We start from the raw sequence: 16,709 nt of genomic DNA, 5'->3' as shown, positions 1-16,709 counted from the left end.
ACTATTCTAGCTCTGTTTTATTACGCATGTATAGTTCTTGACATCATCAACTTTGGAAATGTTTGCGGCTTCGAGGTGATTGAGACACTTTGTAATGGATGGAAGGTCACAACAATAGAGATAGATAGATGACCCATCTTTGTATCTGTGCAATTATAGAGTCTGTGACAGCATGGGCATTGAGGCTATCTCCATTTTGAAGTAGTCCATTTTCTTCTTCACAATTGGGTGATCCCTCCTGATGACCTGATTGGACATGACTCAAACAGGGTCACCAGGAGGGATCAACCAATGAAATTGGAAGTCCAGCCCAGTTGACCAGATTAAAATGGTGGAAGCTCTCAATGGTGCTGCCCATGCTAACATGGCCTTTTGGCCACTAGAGGCCTCTATCATTCTCTATGGTAACAACACGAGACCTGTCTCCAGTGGTTTGCATTTTTATGACAAATATGTGTTGAATGTGTCCCAGCCAGACAACTTGAAAAACAAGTATGGACTCATACTGGGAATTACTGACTTCATTTTAATTTACACAAAACCAGTTTAAATCTTGCTCTGTGAGACTGATCTGATGTGTAACTGATTCAATTTCCAAGTATTAAGAGCCTATTTTTACCCTTCCTGGCCTCTCCTGTTGAGTTAATTGTGTTCATTTTTGAGGAAAATTATTCATCTTAAAATACTCATGACTCATTCATATAACTTGCACTACAAATGTATTTTATTTTATTGAACCTTTATTTAACTTAAATACGACGACTATAATATAACCTACCTTGCTACTACTAGTATATTTTCTATGAATAAGAGTGCTGTCATACACCAGAAATTCCCTATTATGAAATAGGGGAAGTTGTTTTGCAATACCTGACGTCCTAGTGGCTTATTCTTTTCGTCCAATGAATAAACTACAGGACCTGCAAGAGGCGGGAGCTCTGCGTTTACCGCCTTACGTCACTAGCTGGATTTCACTCTGTCTTCCACCCCGACCCACTGCAAAACCCAGAGGATGACCGAGGCTCTGGAGGAGGATTTCGGCCTGTTTGGACACAGACTCCAGGTTAGATATATATTTTTTAATATCATCAGTAATTCATAACGGCATTAGCAAGACAGATTAAGTGACATAGTAACTAGCCAACATAACATAGTTAACTATGTAACGTTACTGTAGCTAGCTAGCGCAAATGTATTTGCTTTGGCTTTTCATAATACACTCATCTGATACAATTATTTTCCGAACATCGTTATGACTGAGCTGATATATGGATTGCTAGCTAGCTAGACAGCTAATAAGGTCGACCTGTTTATAACCTTATGAGTATCTTTACTATAGTTAGCTAGCTAATGTGTGTGATTGCATAGCCTACTTTTTCAGACTTTGATTGAACTAACTATAACGTGTTAGCTAAGTAGCTGTATTTTTGCCGCCTCCAGTCAGGCACGACCAAGTCGTGGCTGCTTTCATCAGCATATTTGGAGCTGAGTTTTCTGGAATGACTCAATAACTCACCCAATTATCCAGATAGGTTTGACATATAACCTACAGCTAGCAGAATAACACCAACGTTACAAAAAACCGTCCGGCGTATGTGTGTAAGGAAAGGTCCAACCAGTTCTGGAATGTGTGTTCAAGTGAAAACACACCACATCATCACTGATGGAATTCCTTAGTGTAACTTTGAATACTCTCTCCCTGTTTCTGCCCCCGCCGACATGACTTTACCGTAAACGTGCTAGCTGTCTGAAATGTTTCATTTTTTTCAGTTGGCAGATATGGTGAGGCAGAGCACGGTGGCAGAGTTGCAAGCCTTCCAGCACTCTCTCCAGGTAAATCAATATTGCTGTCAGAAATAGCTAGCTTACTAGCTATTTTACAAACTTGTCATAGCTTCTGGTTTTGTCACACTTGTTACTTCCCTTATCCTTTCCTGTTCTTCAGATAAGAGTAGCTTCTAGTAGTAACAGACTGCCAGTAATTATGCTTATCTTAAGGTAAAACTGGATATGTTGCATCATTGTCAATGAGTAGTACAAATATGCCTATGCTATCACTGGATGTGAAAGTGTGTTTGGGAATATCCAGGGTCAGATAAGGGCTTTGTAAGCTTTCCTGTTTGTGTTTACATATCAGTGTACCCTATTGGCAGGCTGCCACAGGGGAAGATAACCTTGTTTTAAACCAGAAGCTAGCTTGGTTCTAATTATACTGTATTGTTATTTTATCTAGAATATGCCATATCAGTAGATTTGACATTGGTTTAGGACTGCACTGGTACTTTAAGAACAAAAGTGACACACTGCTTCTTCTTGTTCTTTCTGTCCCTCTCCACCACCTGATCTCTCTGGCTCTGCTCTCACTTTCACACTTTCTCTCCCCACTCTCTCTCTTTCAGTTACAGAGTAACTCTCTGGCCCTTGGCCCAGTAGGGGACAGCTGTGGGGAACAGCAGAATGTGGTGCCCCCCACTGCCACAGAGGAGAGACAGCGCCTCTCAAAGGGCCCTCCAGGTACTCCACTTCAGGCCTTATCAGTAGCAGTGCTGATCTAGGATCAGTTTAGCCTTTTAGATCATAATTAATAAGATTATATGGACCGATCTTAGATCAGCACTTCTACTCCGATGCTTTGTGGATACTGACCCAGCACCACAACCAGCTTCTCCCTGTCTGCTTTGCTATCACATTGGCACATAGCAGTCCTACATGTTAGTCAATATACACATTGCACACACTACACTTTAAGCAATAATTTATTTGCTTAACATAGTTAATCCATTCAAGGTTCTATTAATGTGTCAGTTTTAAACAATCATTCACAATTTAAGAAAACATTTTATTTTTGTTGATTGGCACATAGTCAATAGATGTTAGTCAGTATGCATGTTGCAAACACTTTGCAATTCAAGCAATATTTTACAATGTAACTGTGGTTGACATTAATTAACAGTCGACTTGTTTATACAGAGGTGGAAGCTAGCCAGCCAGTAAGCGTCCCAGACTCAGCCAAACCAATGGAAGCCACCCAGCCAGTAAGCATTCCAAACTCAGCCAAACCAAAGAAGAAGAAAAGGAGGTCAAGAGCAACAGACAGCTTTACAGGAAACTTCAACGGTAATCATTGTGCACATAAATCAGACAAGCCTGTCAAATATCCAATCACTCATGTCATTCAAAATCTAGAGTTTTAATAAATGCACCCACACCATAGATACCAGAGACAGGCTTTTGTGCGTTTCTCTTTTCTCCAGACCTGTACAAACTGACAGATGAAATGCTGGGTCAGGGTGCATATGCAAAGGTCCAAGGATGCATCAGTCTTCAGAATGGGAATGAATATGCTGTGAAGGTGAGTCGGAGGCTGTGTATGAAACGGTTCCCTATTTAGGGCACTACTTTTGACCAGGGTGCATAGAGGACATATGGGACTTGTGATGAATGTCATACATCACATGCAAAGGTTTTATTGTCATTCCAGGGTAGTTGAAGTATAATTAGTCACTAACAGATGCTGTTTCAACCCCAAACAGTTTTCTTTGCCCAGTTTGTGGTCCAAACGTTGTCCTATTAAACAGTTAAGCGTTATACCAGTGTGCAGATTAGCTTTTTGTTCTACATTGTCCTCTGATCCAGCACCTGGGACATATTTTTGTTTTATGGATGTGCACGTATACCACCCACTAAGCCAAAGATTTTTTATAACTAATCCAAGATAGACCCACAGCCTGCCTTTTCAAATGGGAGCAAGTTAATCATAGTGGGCAGAATTAGCAGGAGGTAGGCAGAGCACGAGCTAATGAGATCCTATTGGTGCGTTCTAGCATGTAGTTGCATATTTCCGTTAGGGAACACCTGTGAAGTGCACTTGTGTAATAGCTCAATTCGCCCTTGGACTCCTAGACAATGTAATTTTTAGAAACTTTGGCAAAGGGTAAAGTCTACAAAACTTAGTCCACTCGGGCCTAACAGATTTTAGTTTTGGGAACAGAAAACTATTGAGATCAACAATTTCATTGATGAGAAAATGTGCAGAATGTCAGCCAAAATCCATCTGATTCCATATTCTCCCACTGCTGGGAAAAATGTATACATCAAGCTCATTGTTCTGTGACTAAGCTTTCTTCACTCACTGATACCTGTGTCTATTTGGTTTTGTCTCAGATCATTGAGAAGAACGCGGGGCACAGTCGCAGCCGCGTCTTCCGTGAAGTGGAGACCCTTTACCAGTGCCAGGGCAACAAGTGTGTGCTCTTTCAATCTACAAAGTGAAAGTTCTGAAGGTTAAATGATAATTACAACAAAAAAATGTCACCCACTAATGTGTTCCTATTAACATTTTCAGGAACATTCTGGAACTAATACAGTTTTTTGAAGATGACTGCTGCTTCTACTTGGTGTTTGAAAAGTTGCGCGGAGGTATGTCTTCCTGTTTTTACCGTATTATCCCACTTTTGTTAGGGTGGAGGTGGGTCATGTTCATTATGCATAAAATGGTAGAAAAAAGTAAACTGGGGAGATACTGCTGTAACTGAACTTGTCCAATAAAAACAATGTTGTTTTCTGTTGCAAAACATGGTGGTGCTTTGTGGTCTAATGAACATGACCCAGATTACGTGAAACTATTAGGTGTTTCTCTGAAGGCTCTCTGCTCCTGAAAGCTCTCCCCTCTCTGCTCCTGAAAGCTCTCCTCTTTACCCATACAGGCTCCATTCTGACTCACATTCAGAACCGTAAGCACTTTGATGAGCTGGAGGCCAGCCGTGTGGTCAGGGACATCTCTAAAGCTCTCCACTTCCTCCACAACAAAGGTAGGACCCCTGAACATGGGGCTGTGCCTATATAGAATTACAGTGTGATTGTTTCCTCATGAACATTCTCTGTTCTACAGGTATCGCCCACCGGGACCTAAAGCCAGAGAACATCCTGTGTGAGTCTACTGACCAGGTAACCTTGTTTCCCCCAATGTGCTACGGAACAACAACATATGTTTTCTGTAGAAAATGTCATGTTTGCCAAACAGTTATTGTGGTTATAGCTAGTGAATGCTTGCTATTTTTCTCTCCCCCTGCAGGTGTCTCCAGTGAAAATCTGTGACTTTGACTTGGGCAGTGGAGTGAAGCTTAGCAGTGCCTGTATTCCAATCACCACTCCAGAGCTCACCACACCGGTAAATACCACAACCTGAACCTACCACTAACCCTGATATTTGTGTGTCTATCTGTTCGTCTGGCAATGTCTTAATTGTCCCTAAGTGCACATTTTTTTTTATTTTTACTGTAAAGAGTGTTGCGATTTTAAATGCACGTTTAAATCAAATTTGATTTGACATATGTCCTCACGGTGTTTGGTTTCCCCGACTCAGTGTGGCTCGGCAGAGTACATGGCTCCAGAGGTGGTGGAGGTGTTCACAGACGAGGCATCGTTCTACGACAAGCGTTGTGACCTCTGGAGCCTGGGGGTCATCCTCTATATTCTGCTCAGCGGAAGCCCCCCCTTCACTGGTCATTGTGGGACTGACTGTGGCTGGGACCGTGGAGAGACCTGCCGCACCTGCCAGGTACACAAGCCATCACCAGTCTTCTTCAAACCCCCAGTTCACCTTAGATTGAAAAAAAAATAGTGCTGTAGATGTCTGTCTCGAAGGAACACAAACTCTAGACCTTCGAGACAGTTTATAAAAAATTATGTAAAAAATCTGCCATGCATTTTTTTTGGTGTTATAACCATTATAATTCATAAAAACTTATAGTAATTTAGAAACTGTTTCTGATTCATGTCATAAGTGAATGCCCAAAATATTATACTGTTCATGATTTTCCCTTTTAATATATTGTGTCCCACCCCTGCAGAAGAATCTGTTTGACAACATCCAGGATGGCCAGTATGAGTTCCCAGAGAAGGACTGGGCCCACATCTCTGCCCAGGCCAAGGACCTCATCTCCAGGCTGCTGGTGCGGGATGCCACCCTCCGCCTCAGTGCTGCCCAGGTCCTGCAGCACTCCTGGGTGCAAGGGGTGAGTGTCAATTTCCTAACCCTTCTGTACACTGTGTGGGTGTATGGTCATAACATACCACACCTGGGTTCAAATACATGTCTATTATTTGTTATTGAATACTTATTTTCTGTGTATCTGAGTATTTTCTAATAATGTGGCTCGAATCACCTACTTCTATTGGAAGTATTTGAAAGTACTTTCAAATAATTTCCTGTAAATAGCCTAGTATTTTGAAATAAGTATTTGAAAATACATAATTTCAAATACCAAACAGACCTGGTTGAAATGCATGGAAATTTAATTATGTTTAAATACTGTGTATTTGAGTATTTAAATTTTTTTTCTCTTTTATTTATATATATATATATATATATATATACACACTGCTCAAAAAAATAACGGGAACATTTAAACAACACAAGGTAACTCCAAGTCAATCACACTTCTGTGAAATCAAACTGTTTACTTAGGAAGCAACACTGATTGACAATAAATTTCACATGCTGTTGTGCAAATGGAATAGACAACAGGTGGAAATTATAGGCAATTAGCAAGACACCCCCAATTAAGGAGTGGTTCTGCAGGTGGTGACCACAGACCACTTCTCAGTTCCTATGCTTCCTGGCTGATGTTTTGGTCACTTTTGAATGCTGGCAGTGCTTTCACTCTAGTGGTAGCATGAGACGGAGTCTACAACCCACACAAGTGGCTCAGGTAGTGCAGCTCATCCAGGATGGCACATCAATGCGAGCTGTGGCAAGGTTTGCTGTGTCTGTCAGCGTAGTGTCCGGAGCATGGAGGCGCTACCAGGAGACAGGCCAGTACATCAGGAGACATGGAGGAGGCCGTAGGAGGGCAACAACCCAGCAGCAGGACCGCTACCTCCGCCTTTGTGCAGGATGAGCACTGCCAGAGCCCTGCAAAATGACCTCCAGCAGGCCACAAATGTGCATGTGTCTGCTCAAACGGTAAGAAAAAGACTTCATGAGGGCCCGATGTCCACAGGTGGGGGTTGTGCTTACAGGGGTTGTGCAGGACGTTTGGCATTTGCCAGAGAACACCAAGATTGGCAAATTCGCCACTGGCGCCATGTGCTCTTCACAGATGAAAGCAGGTTCACACTGAGCACATGTGACAGTCTGGAGACGCCGTGGAGAACGTTCTGCTGCCTGCAACATCCTCCAGCATGACCGGTTTGGCGGTGGGTCAGTCATGGTGTGGGGTGGCATTTCTTTGGGGGGCCGCACAGCCCTCCATGTGCTCGCCAGAGGTAGCCTGACTGCCATTAGGTACCGAGATGAGATCCTCAGACCCCTTGTGAGACCATATGCTAGTGCGGTTGGCCCTGGGTTTTTCCTAATGCAAGACAATGCTAGACCTCATGTGGCTGGAGTGTGTCAGCAGTTCCTGAAAGAGGAAGGCATTGATGCTATGGACTGGCCCACCCGTTCCCCAGACCTGAATCCAATTGAGCACATCTGGGACATCATGCCTCGCTCCATTGCACCACAGACTGTCCAGGAGTTGGCGGATGCTTTAGTCCAGGTCTGGGAGGAGATCCCTCAGGAGACCATCCTCCACCTCATCAGGAGCATGCCCAGGCGTTGTAGGGAGGTCATACAGGCACGTGAAGGCCACACACACTACTGAGCCTCATTTTGACTTGTTTTAAGGACATTACATCCAAGTTGGCTCAGCCTGTTGTGTGATTTTCCACTTTCATTTTGAGTGTGACTCCAAATCCAGACCTCCCATGGGTTGATAAATTTGATTTCCATTAATACTTTTTGTGTGATTTTGTTGTCAGCACATTCAACTATGTAAAGAAAAAAGTAATTAATAAGAATATTTCATTCATTCAGATCTAGGATGTGTTATTTTAGTGTTCCCTATATATATGTGTGTGTGTGTGTGTGTGTGTATATGTGTGTGTGTGTGTGTGTCATTACTAAACAAGTGTTTCCAAATAGATTCCAATACTAGTTTCAAATAAAACATATCCAAATACTTACTTAAGTTCCAAATTACTTTTGAAATCAATTGAAATACCCTAAGCAGTATATGAACCCAGGTCTGTACTTTATATGTTGTTCCCGGTGGATGTTAATATTCTGAAGTGTCTTTCTTGCCTCGTCTATTCTACACTGATCTAAGAAGGCTGAATGTGTGAAAGAGACATCCAAGAAACCAGCGGGCTTATTTTCACCAGTACATTTCCTCCAAACTGTATATCTGTGAAGGAAAAGGTACAATTAAAATAAATGAATTCCGTTTTCCTGTTATATCTTATTTAAATGTGTTGTTTATTTTCCCCTAGAATGCACCAGAGAGAGGTCTCCCAACCCCACACTTCCTCCAAAGGTAATCCAATCAGTGCTCATTTCACAGAATGTGCAGTACATTACAGCTCATTTCTTCTGTTATGACAGGCAGATGGCTAATAAAGTCAAGTGTTGAAGGGACGTTACACTTCAAAATCAAAGTTTGTTTTCCACACCTACAAAGTAGCATAATGGACTCAACCTGACATTTTGAGGCCTGAAAACATCGGACACATTTAGATTTAGGAGTGTGCCTGACAAATTGAGTGTATGTCTCCTAGACCTAAACGTGTGATCTATAATTTCATCAATCCCTGACTGATCGTCTGCTCGTTCTCTACAGGAACAGCAGCACCAAAGACCTGACCCAGTTTGCCGCCGACGCCATCGCCTTCAACCGCCAGCTGTCGCAGCACGACGAGGAGCAGGAGGAAGTGGTCACCACCATTGTGACCTCCATGAGGCTTTCGCCCCCCTCCAACTCCCGGCTGGCTCGCAGACGGGCACAGTCCAACGCTCAGCGCACCACCCAGGACTTCCTGCCTGCTGATGACGACAACCTCGACACTCTCGTCACCTAACCAGCTCCTGGTTTAACCCCAGGAAGACCCCGTTTTGGTGCTACTGCAGGCTCGGAGTTCCCTCGCACCTGGTTTATCCTTCTAATATAGTCGTGTGCTTCTAAGATCCCAACAGGGTCAGATTCTCTGATTTAACAATGTCAGCCTCAGAACTGCTGCCAGGCTCTGTGTGCCTTCACTTCCCCTCTTTTGTTTCTCCTCTGTTCCCTCCATCCTGGTGCTAGTCTCTCTTCCTCCCCTGCTCCTCCTCTCTACGTGGTGTTTACCATGTCACACCATCTGAGATGGACGATAGCTTCCGTTGGCAGGAGACTCCTGTGTAGCTTCACAGGTTGGTAGCCTCATTGTCATTGGCTCTAATGGCCAGTGGTCTTCTTATCACCTAGAAACAGAGAGATCGGAGCACAAAGGGAAGCACGTTTTATCCTCTACTAAGCTAACACACACTGAGTCCCAGCTTTGTATCGGTTTCAGTGATTAGTTTGGGTTGAGGTAGTTTCCTGCATTTGATAATAACCTCAGTCTATACAGACCGCAGTCCCATGTTAAGATGACAGGAATAAAGTCACTAAAACGGGTCTAAACCTGTTCTAGTGATTATTTTTCTATGGTTAAGACTGCTAGTGATGGTTGCTTTATGCTAGCTATACTTAATTGCACGGTTATTTCCGTTAGGAATGGATTCTTGATGATGTCCTCATGGGGCATTTAATACACGTACAGTACATGTAGCTAGCCTGTCCTATTGTAAAAATCCTTTTAATTTTCAAAAAACATTTTAATTTACTTTGTGTTGGTCAAGCTGTGAAAAGGTTTTAGCGTTATTTATAGAGTTACTGAATGCTGCAAAAGTAGAGCATTACTCTTCAGTCCCTTAATAATGACCCTGTTTTTATCGCTGGTCATACATAGGCTGTGAGGAGGGTTCCAAACTTTCCCAAAATGTCCTGGTTTTTCCAGAAATCCCAGTTAGGGTTTTTGGAACCAGCAGGGATGAAGCATCCAACCTCTGCAGGATTTCTGGAATATTTTTTGGAATGTTTTGAGAATTCTGCAAGCCAATAATGGCAAGGCAAGCAGACACTGACTATGGCCTGGTATTCAAGGAATGGACTCTGTCCTTGATTATCCTAGTAAGCTTTCTGGGGCCCTATTATTGACAGATGGGTCGATATCTACAGTATGTTGAGTGTGAGTGTTTGGCCTAGAACTTTTAAGACATTGTGCTTGTGGAAGGTGGGTTACTTAATTGATTTGAGAGTGCATCATTAATTTGAAAAGCATTTTGAAGATGTGAAGCATTTTATTATTTGAATCACCCTGAAATTCCATTTCTTATCTCCTTATCGAAACATCAGCTACCTGGAACACTTCTATACTTTGAAACAACTCACTCGTCATATGTATTTTGAGATTATTTGATATGATTGCATTTCATCAGTATTTTTATTTTTTTAGACATGTTTGAAGTATTGATAAACTATAAGGATTACCTCAGAAACCTGAATTGCACTAGCCTGGTTGCCAGTTTGTTTGTGTTATGGTGTCACTTAATGTCATGTAAAACATGACTGCAAAGAGTTGGCATGATGGCACAAACATATCTGGGGCCAAGCTAGAATTTGTATGATGTCTGCACATTTTTTTCAAATGATTACAGGACCATTCTGCCATTGCTTGCTTCAAATGTGTTTAACTTATTCTCAGTCATACCACTAATAACCTGCAGCTTTCTTTTTATGCAAATTAATTACTGTTTTGGCTATTCACACTTTACTGAATATTGTTAGAATCTGTTGAAGTGATATAGAAATCTGGAAATGTCTTTTTGTTTTTTAATATTGTGTTTTTTTAAACGTCCATAACTTTATTTTTTATATATTCCAGAGGGGATGCCATGATAAATATACCTTTCTCTGGCGGAAAGGGAATTAGTTTTATATCAGTTTTTTTATTTTTTTTGTAGTAGTTTTATTTGTGTATTGTCAGTTGGTTTGTCAGCAAATGGATCTGAATAAGTGTGCCAAAGAAACCATAGAGACTGATAGAAATAACTTGTGACAACTGTGAATGCTAGCATGTCACATTAAATTAGTTTCAGATTTTTAAGCATAAATTGGTCAGACGGCCATTTCAGCCTGTTTAACATAGTTACTGAAATGCTCTTTGGTTACTGAAATGATTTGATTTACCTCTACCAGTTTGACTGTTTCACCTCTGTAAGAGCTTGTCATTTTATTAATGTGGGGACACTGATGGAAGTCTAGCACTTATTCCCTTCACCCTTTAACTTCATGTATTGCATCCCCCACCCCCATGTAAAACGGCTTCTAACCAATGCCTGGATCTCCCCCGGTTGCCATGGATACTCAATCGCTATAGCAACCAAGGGGCCTTCCTAAGCGGCCATGGACTCTCCGCCAGAGAAGGTGCAACACATTAGGGATCTCCCAGTGGCTATGGTAAAAGCCCTCTCACTCTCATTAGTCCCAAATGGCACCCTATAGCCCATAGGCCCTGGTCAAAAGTAGGGCACTACATAGGGAATAGGGTGCCATTTGGGACAAACACTAAACTCAAATCAGATGGGATAAGATACATTCATTGGCATGAGCTATGCAGCTAAATACCTTATAACCCATGTGTATGAGGTCTTATGGCAAATGTTCTTACAACGTTGCACATCAATAGCCCCTGTGGTATACTGTTTTCCCAATAAAACCCATTTCTTTCTTATGAAATTCTTCTTTCTCTCACTTCTAGGCAGAACTCTGACATCATGTAACAAGTTAGGCAGATTGACTGTTCTTCTAGGTTCAGTACATAAACAGACTGCTCAGTTTATGGCTGGAAGAACTGATTGAATGGGTTTATTTGGGGCCCATCACTCACCAGTTGCCTATTGTAGCGTGTGAATGAAACGGGGACATGGATGATTGTGATTCACCTGACCACACAGTGAAGAGGAGTATGAGGGTTGGTCTAGAGCACCTAAAGGAAGAAGGCAACAGGGAAGAGAGGAGTATGGGGGTTGGTCTAGAGCACCTAAAGGAAGAAGGTAACAGTGAAGAGAGGAGTATGGGGGTTGGTCTAGAGCGCCTAAAGGAAGAAGGTAACAGAAGGTAACAATGAAGACAGTACAAGGAAACACTGTTATCATCCCGTGTAGCTCAGTTGGTAGAGCATGGCACTTGCAATGCTAGGGTTGTGGTTTCAATTCCCGCAGGGAGTAGCTTTGGATAAGAGTGTAGTAAAATCTTATGCCATCCTCGAGGGAGATATACACACAAGCTGGAGAGGAAGACATCATGCTTTGTTGCAATGTATGTTGGGTGGATAGTTCAGGATCGTGCTTTTTTGCACTGTATAGGCAGTGGTGGAAAAAGTACCCAATTGTCATACTTGAGTAAATGTATAGATACCTTAATAAAAAGATACTCAAGTGAAAGTCACCCAGTAAAATACTATGTGAGTAAAAAAGTAGTATTTGGTTCTAAATATACTGAAGTATCAAAAGTAAATATAATTGCTAAAATATACTTAAGTATCAAAAGTAAAAGTACATTTCAAATTCCATATTTTCAGCGAAGCCGGCAACCATTTTCTTCTTTAAAAAAAATGTACAGTAAGCCAGGGGTATACTCCAACACTCAGACATCATTTACAAGCGATGCATTTGTGTTTAGTGAGTCAGCCAGATCAGAGGTAGCAAGGATGACCACGTTCTCTTGATAAGTGCGTGAATTGAACCATTTTTCTGTCCCGCTAAGCATTCAACATGTAACGAGTACTTTTAGGTGTCAGGGTAAATGTATGAAGTAAAAAGTACAGTATTTTCTTTAGGAATGCAGTGAAGTAAAAGTTCTAAAAAATAGAAATAGTAAAGTACAGATATCCCAGATATCCCAAAAACCTACTAGTACTTTAAAGTATTTTTACGTAAGTACTTTGTACCACTGTGTGTGGGATGGTAGTGGGGCGGCAGTGTAGCCTAGCGGTTAGAGCATTGGACTTGTAACCGAAAGGTTGCAAGTTCAAATCCCTGAGCTGACAAGGTACAAAATCTGTCGTTCTGCTCCTGTTCCTATGCCGTCATTGAAAATAAGAATTTGTTCTTGCCTAGTTAAATAAAGGTAAAATAACTAAAGTTCAGAATCATGCTTTGTTGCATTGTGGGTAGTTCAGAACAAAGAGTGGTACAGTTTATCTGGACTATATGTCTGGATGGTTTTCTAAGCAAGCAATATTTCACAGTGCTTCTATCAGAGTTTGATTATATCCAAAGCATTTGCTTAATTAATAATCCAAATGAACAATAACTATACCCATAATACATATTGGGCTCTTTCAATTCCTGCAAAAGATATAATTTGCTTTCATAATACATTTCTACAGATATCTCGAATACCTTTTTTAAAATGTTTATTTGCTTAAATACACGTGTCTGTGTTGGTTTGTTCAACCATTAGTCTCGCTGTACTTGTGTGTGTTCATCAGTGAATGACGCTCATATGGCGCCCCTAGTGGTTAACCACGCACGAAACTCATGAGCTCTCTTCTCTTTTCCTCTGTCGTATTCCACCTGCTTGGGTGAGCGAGCTCACGAGAGAGTGTCATGGAAAGTCCACGACTCGATTTAAATGAGAGGCAAACGACGGGAATAGTGTTGTATTTCAAACAAGATTACCTGAACTATGGGACTCATCATATGTAAGTAAAAGCAATTGCTGTCAGTGACGTATTTGTTTTCATCACCAAAAGAATATTAAATATTTTCTGTTATGAATGAATGAATGAATAGTCCAATGCAAATCAGTGAATATAGAATATAAATTGGTATTTAAACGACCATTTAAATAAAATAACTCCTGTAATGGTAATTATATTTTTTATTGTTTTATCAAGGTAATCTAATCTGTCAAAATGCTCCAGTTGATTGGCTATGTGTCAGAATAAGACATATATTTATGTAGTCTAGTACACTTTTAACCATGTAATATAAGACCAATACCTCTTCAAAATGTAATGATTGGCTGCTTACATGTCCGAAGCCAGTGTACTTGTTCATTGTGTACTTAGGAATATATATATGAATAAAAGACAAGAAACTCAGAATTTCTTATTCTCTGTGAAAAAACTGGGCATCAATATGTTGCAGAGCTGAAGATAATAATACCGTTGATTTCTCTAGTCTTTGTAGCATTTATTACTCGTCATGTATGCATAATGCATCAGCTTTTCTCCCTCAATGTCAGTTGCCTTTAGACCTGTGTGACAATGATTTATTTCTTTGAAAACCTATGTCTATGACAGGAACACATCATCTGACTCTTCTGTCTATCTCTTGTAGGGCAGAGAAAACTCAGACCTGTCCTGCATTTGGGCTGGATTATGTTGTCATTAATCAAGACTATTAAATTGTATTTTAGCTGACACCATAAAATAATGAAGTAATATGCAATCCCAAAACTATCTGAATTCGACAGTATACAACATAAAGCCTGGAGAGATGGACCTTTCCGATAAAAGCTCGGGGCCCAAAACGGTACTCAGGAAACGGACCCAGAGTCTCCCCTCCCCGGCCCTGTGCTGCGCCTGTGGCCTGTGCATTATGCTAGCGGGCATCAACATCACACTGGTGGGGGCCTTTGCTTTCAAGTCCTTCATCCCCACCAGCAACCCACCCATCATCATCGGGCCCCTCCTCCTACTAGTGGCCTTGTCCTTTTTTGGGGCGTGCTGTGTGTGTGGGCGGTGGCCACCAACCCACAATGCCGGCAAGGCCAAGGGGGAAGAGAGCTGTGGTCGGACGCGGATAGGGGCCGGCGTCACATTTGAGATGGAGACGAGCGAGCACACGCTGCAGGACACAACTGCCGTACAGCTCAGTCCCACCAATTCTCAGAGCTCCTCCCACAAGTCTAGTAACTCCTCCCATGGGGATACCCTTGCAGTAGGGGCCTGTGAGGATGACCCCGCCCCCAGGGCCTGTGATCTCGCCAGCTCAGAGGCCTATGATATAGATGTGAGACCTGATGACCAGCTCTTGACCTCTGAGGACCAGGTCTTGACCTCTGAGGACCAGCTCTTGACCTCTGAGGACCAGCTCTTGACCTCTGAGGACCAGGCATTGACTGCTGATATTGAAGATAAGGGGAGCATCCAGATGACGGCACTATACAAGCCTTGCCCAACGTAGCATGGCTGTCTACTGGCTATTACATAAACTGGTACTATATATCCTGTGTGACAATGACCTGTGTCTCACTATATATTGACTTGCCTAGTTAAATAAAGGTTAAATATCCCTCTGGTACTATAAACTGGTACTATATATCCTTGTGATACTACAAACTGGTACTATATATCCCTCTGGTACTATAAACGGGTACTTTATACTTCTTTGGTACTATAAACTGGTACTATATACCCCTCTGGTACTATAAACTGGTACTATATATCCCTCTGGTACTATAAACTGGTACTATATACCCCTCTGGTACTATAAATTGGTACTATATATCCCTCTGGTACTATAAACTGGTACTATATACCCCTCTGGTACTATAAATTGGTACTATATATCCCTCTGGTACTATAAACTGGTACTTTATACTTCTTTGGTACTATAAACTGGTACTATATACCCCTCTGGTACTATAAACTGGTACTATATACCCCTCTGGCACTATAAATTGGTACTATATATCCCTCTGGTACTATAAACTGGTACTATATACCCCTCTGGTACTATAAATTGGTACTATATATCTCTCTGGTACTATAAACTGGTACTTTATACTTCTCTGTAGCCACTAGAGTCTCCGGTCAACCTGGAATTTATCAGGCTCATTGGCAAAAGTGATGAACGTAAAAGGTGATGGAATGAATGTTTGAAATACAAAACAAATCAATAAGTGCTACTTTGCCTGTTTTTAAATCACTGTTACAGCAGGTCCTTCAAATGTAACCTCGTCCACAGGCAATATTGCTACCGCATATAGGGAGCCGGATGGAGGACGAGATTAATTAATACGTGAACGAGGTGTTGACTAGATTATCTCAGATATTATGAGAGCAAGCTCTGTCAGTCAGTCTCAACGTATTGTAAGTTAAAGACTACATCCCAAATGGCACCCTATTCCCTACATAGTGCACTACTTTTGACAAGGGCCCATAGGGTTTTGGTTAAAAGGAGTGCACTATAAAGGAAAGAGGGTCGCATTTGAAATGCAAACAATTTGAGAGAAGATGAAGAAGATGAGAACTAAGTCTTTGATCTGGTGTAGATTGGTCTCCCTGTCTGGCTGTCTGGCTGAGCTCAGTCATCAATGTTAGAATAATCACTGTTAATCTTGTTGGATGACTCAGATGGTTTACTCAGATCTGGGGACTGTGGGAGGGATGCGGACTTCATTTACAGCCAAACCGCCTTTAGTGAGGATACAGCTCATATGAAGTACAGTTCAAGTCCACATGCATCACTATAAATCATCACTATGTGTCTAATAAATAACTGTGTTTATTTACTGAAAATAACTCAGATCCCGTTGTGACTTCATGACGTTCCATCCCACCTGAACAGCCTGAAATTCCAGGCATTTTCAAACAGCTCTTACACAAAAATCTTTTTCACAATTTCATAGTGTTATTTCGACCTCATAATGTGGAAATATAATTTAACTTCACTGCCTCTTTAAAGCTAAAAAAACAGTTCACCCAATAACGTGTACATTTATTCTGCAACACTCGTTGACGCAACGTGGCTGGTCTGGTTTGGGTGTTACCCTGTAAGCAGTATATGGACA

At 41.6% G+C, this 16,709-nt stretch overlaps 2 protein-coding genes across 2 annotated transcripts; both read left to right on the top strand.

Moving 5' to 3' along the window:
• Positions 1-980: 980 nt before the first annotated feature.
• On the top strand, positions 981-11,642 carry mknk1 (MAPK interacting serine/threonine kinase 1). Its single transcript, XM_064952496.1, has 14 exons — positions 981-1,063; positions 1,771-1,833; positions 2,400-2,514; positions 2,971-3,117; positions 3,255-3,352; positions 4,165-4,244; positions 4,346-4,419; positions 4,707-4,811; positions 4,892-4,947; positions 5,075-5,170; positions 5,366-5,560; positions 5,853-6,017; positions 8,317-8,360; positions 8,664-11,642. The coding sequence occupies exons 1-14, from the start codon at positions 1,013-1,015 to the stop codon at positions 8,899-8,901; spliced, it is 1,527 nt and encodes a 508-aa protein (XP_064808568.1). The 5' UTR covers positions 981-1,012; the 3' UTR covers positions 8,902-11,642.
• Positions 11,643-13,505: 1,863 nt separating this feature from the next.
• On the top strand, positions 13,506-15,494 carry LOC135525334 (transmembrane protein 275-like). The gene is made up of 2 exons (XM_064953036.1): positions 13,506-13,611; positions 14,252-15,494. Exon 2 carries the CDS (start codon positions 14,357-14,359, stop codon positions 15,098-15,100), a length of 744 nt encoding a protein of 247 aa, XP_064809108.1. The 5' UTR covers positions 13,506-13,611; positions 14,252-14,356; the 3' UTR covers positions 15,101-15,494.
• Positions 15,495-16,709: the final 1,215 nt, after the last annotated feature.

This window comes from Oncorhynchus masou, chromosome 31 (genome assembly GCF_036934945.1).
Source record: "Oncorhynchus masou masou isolate Uvic2021 chromosome 31, UVic_Omas_1.1, whole genome shotgun sequence".
NCBI classification, from domain to species: Eukaryota; Metazoa; Chordata; class Actinopteri; order Salmoniformes; family Salmonidae; genus Oncorhynchus; species Oncorhynchus masou.
Note: the sequence above shows the minus strand (reverse complement) of the source record. Positions and strands in the feature narration are given on the sequence as shown.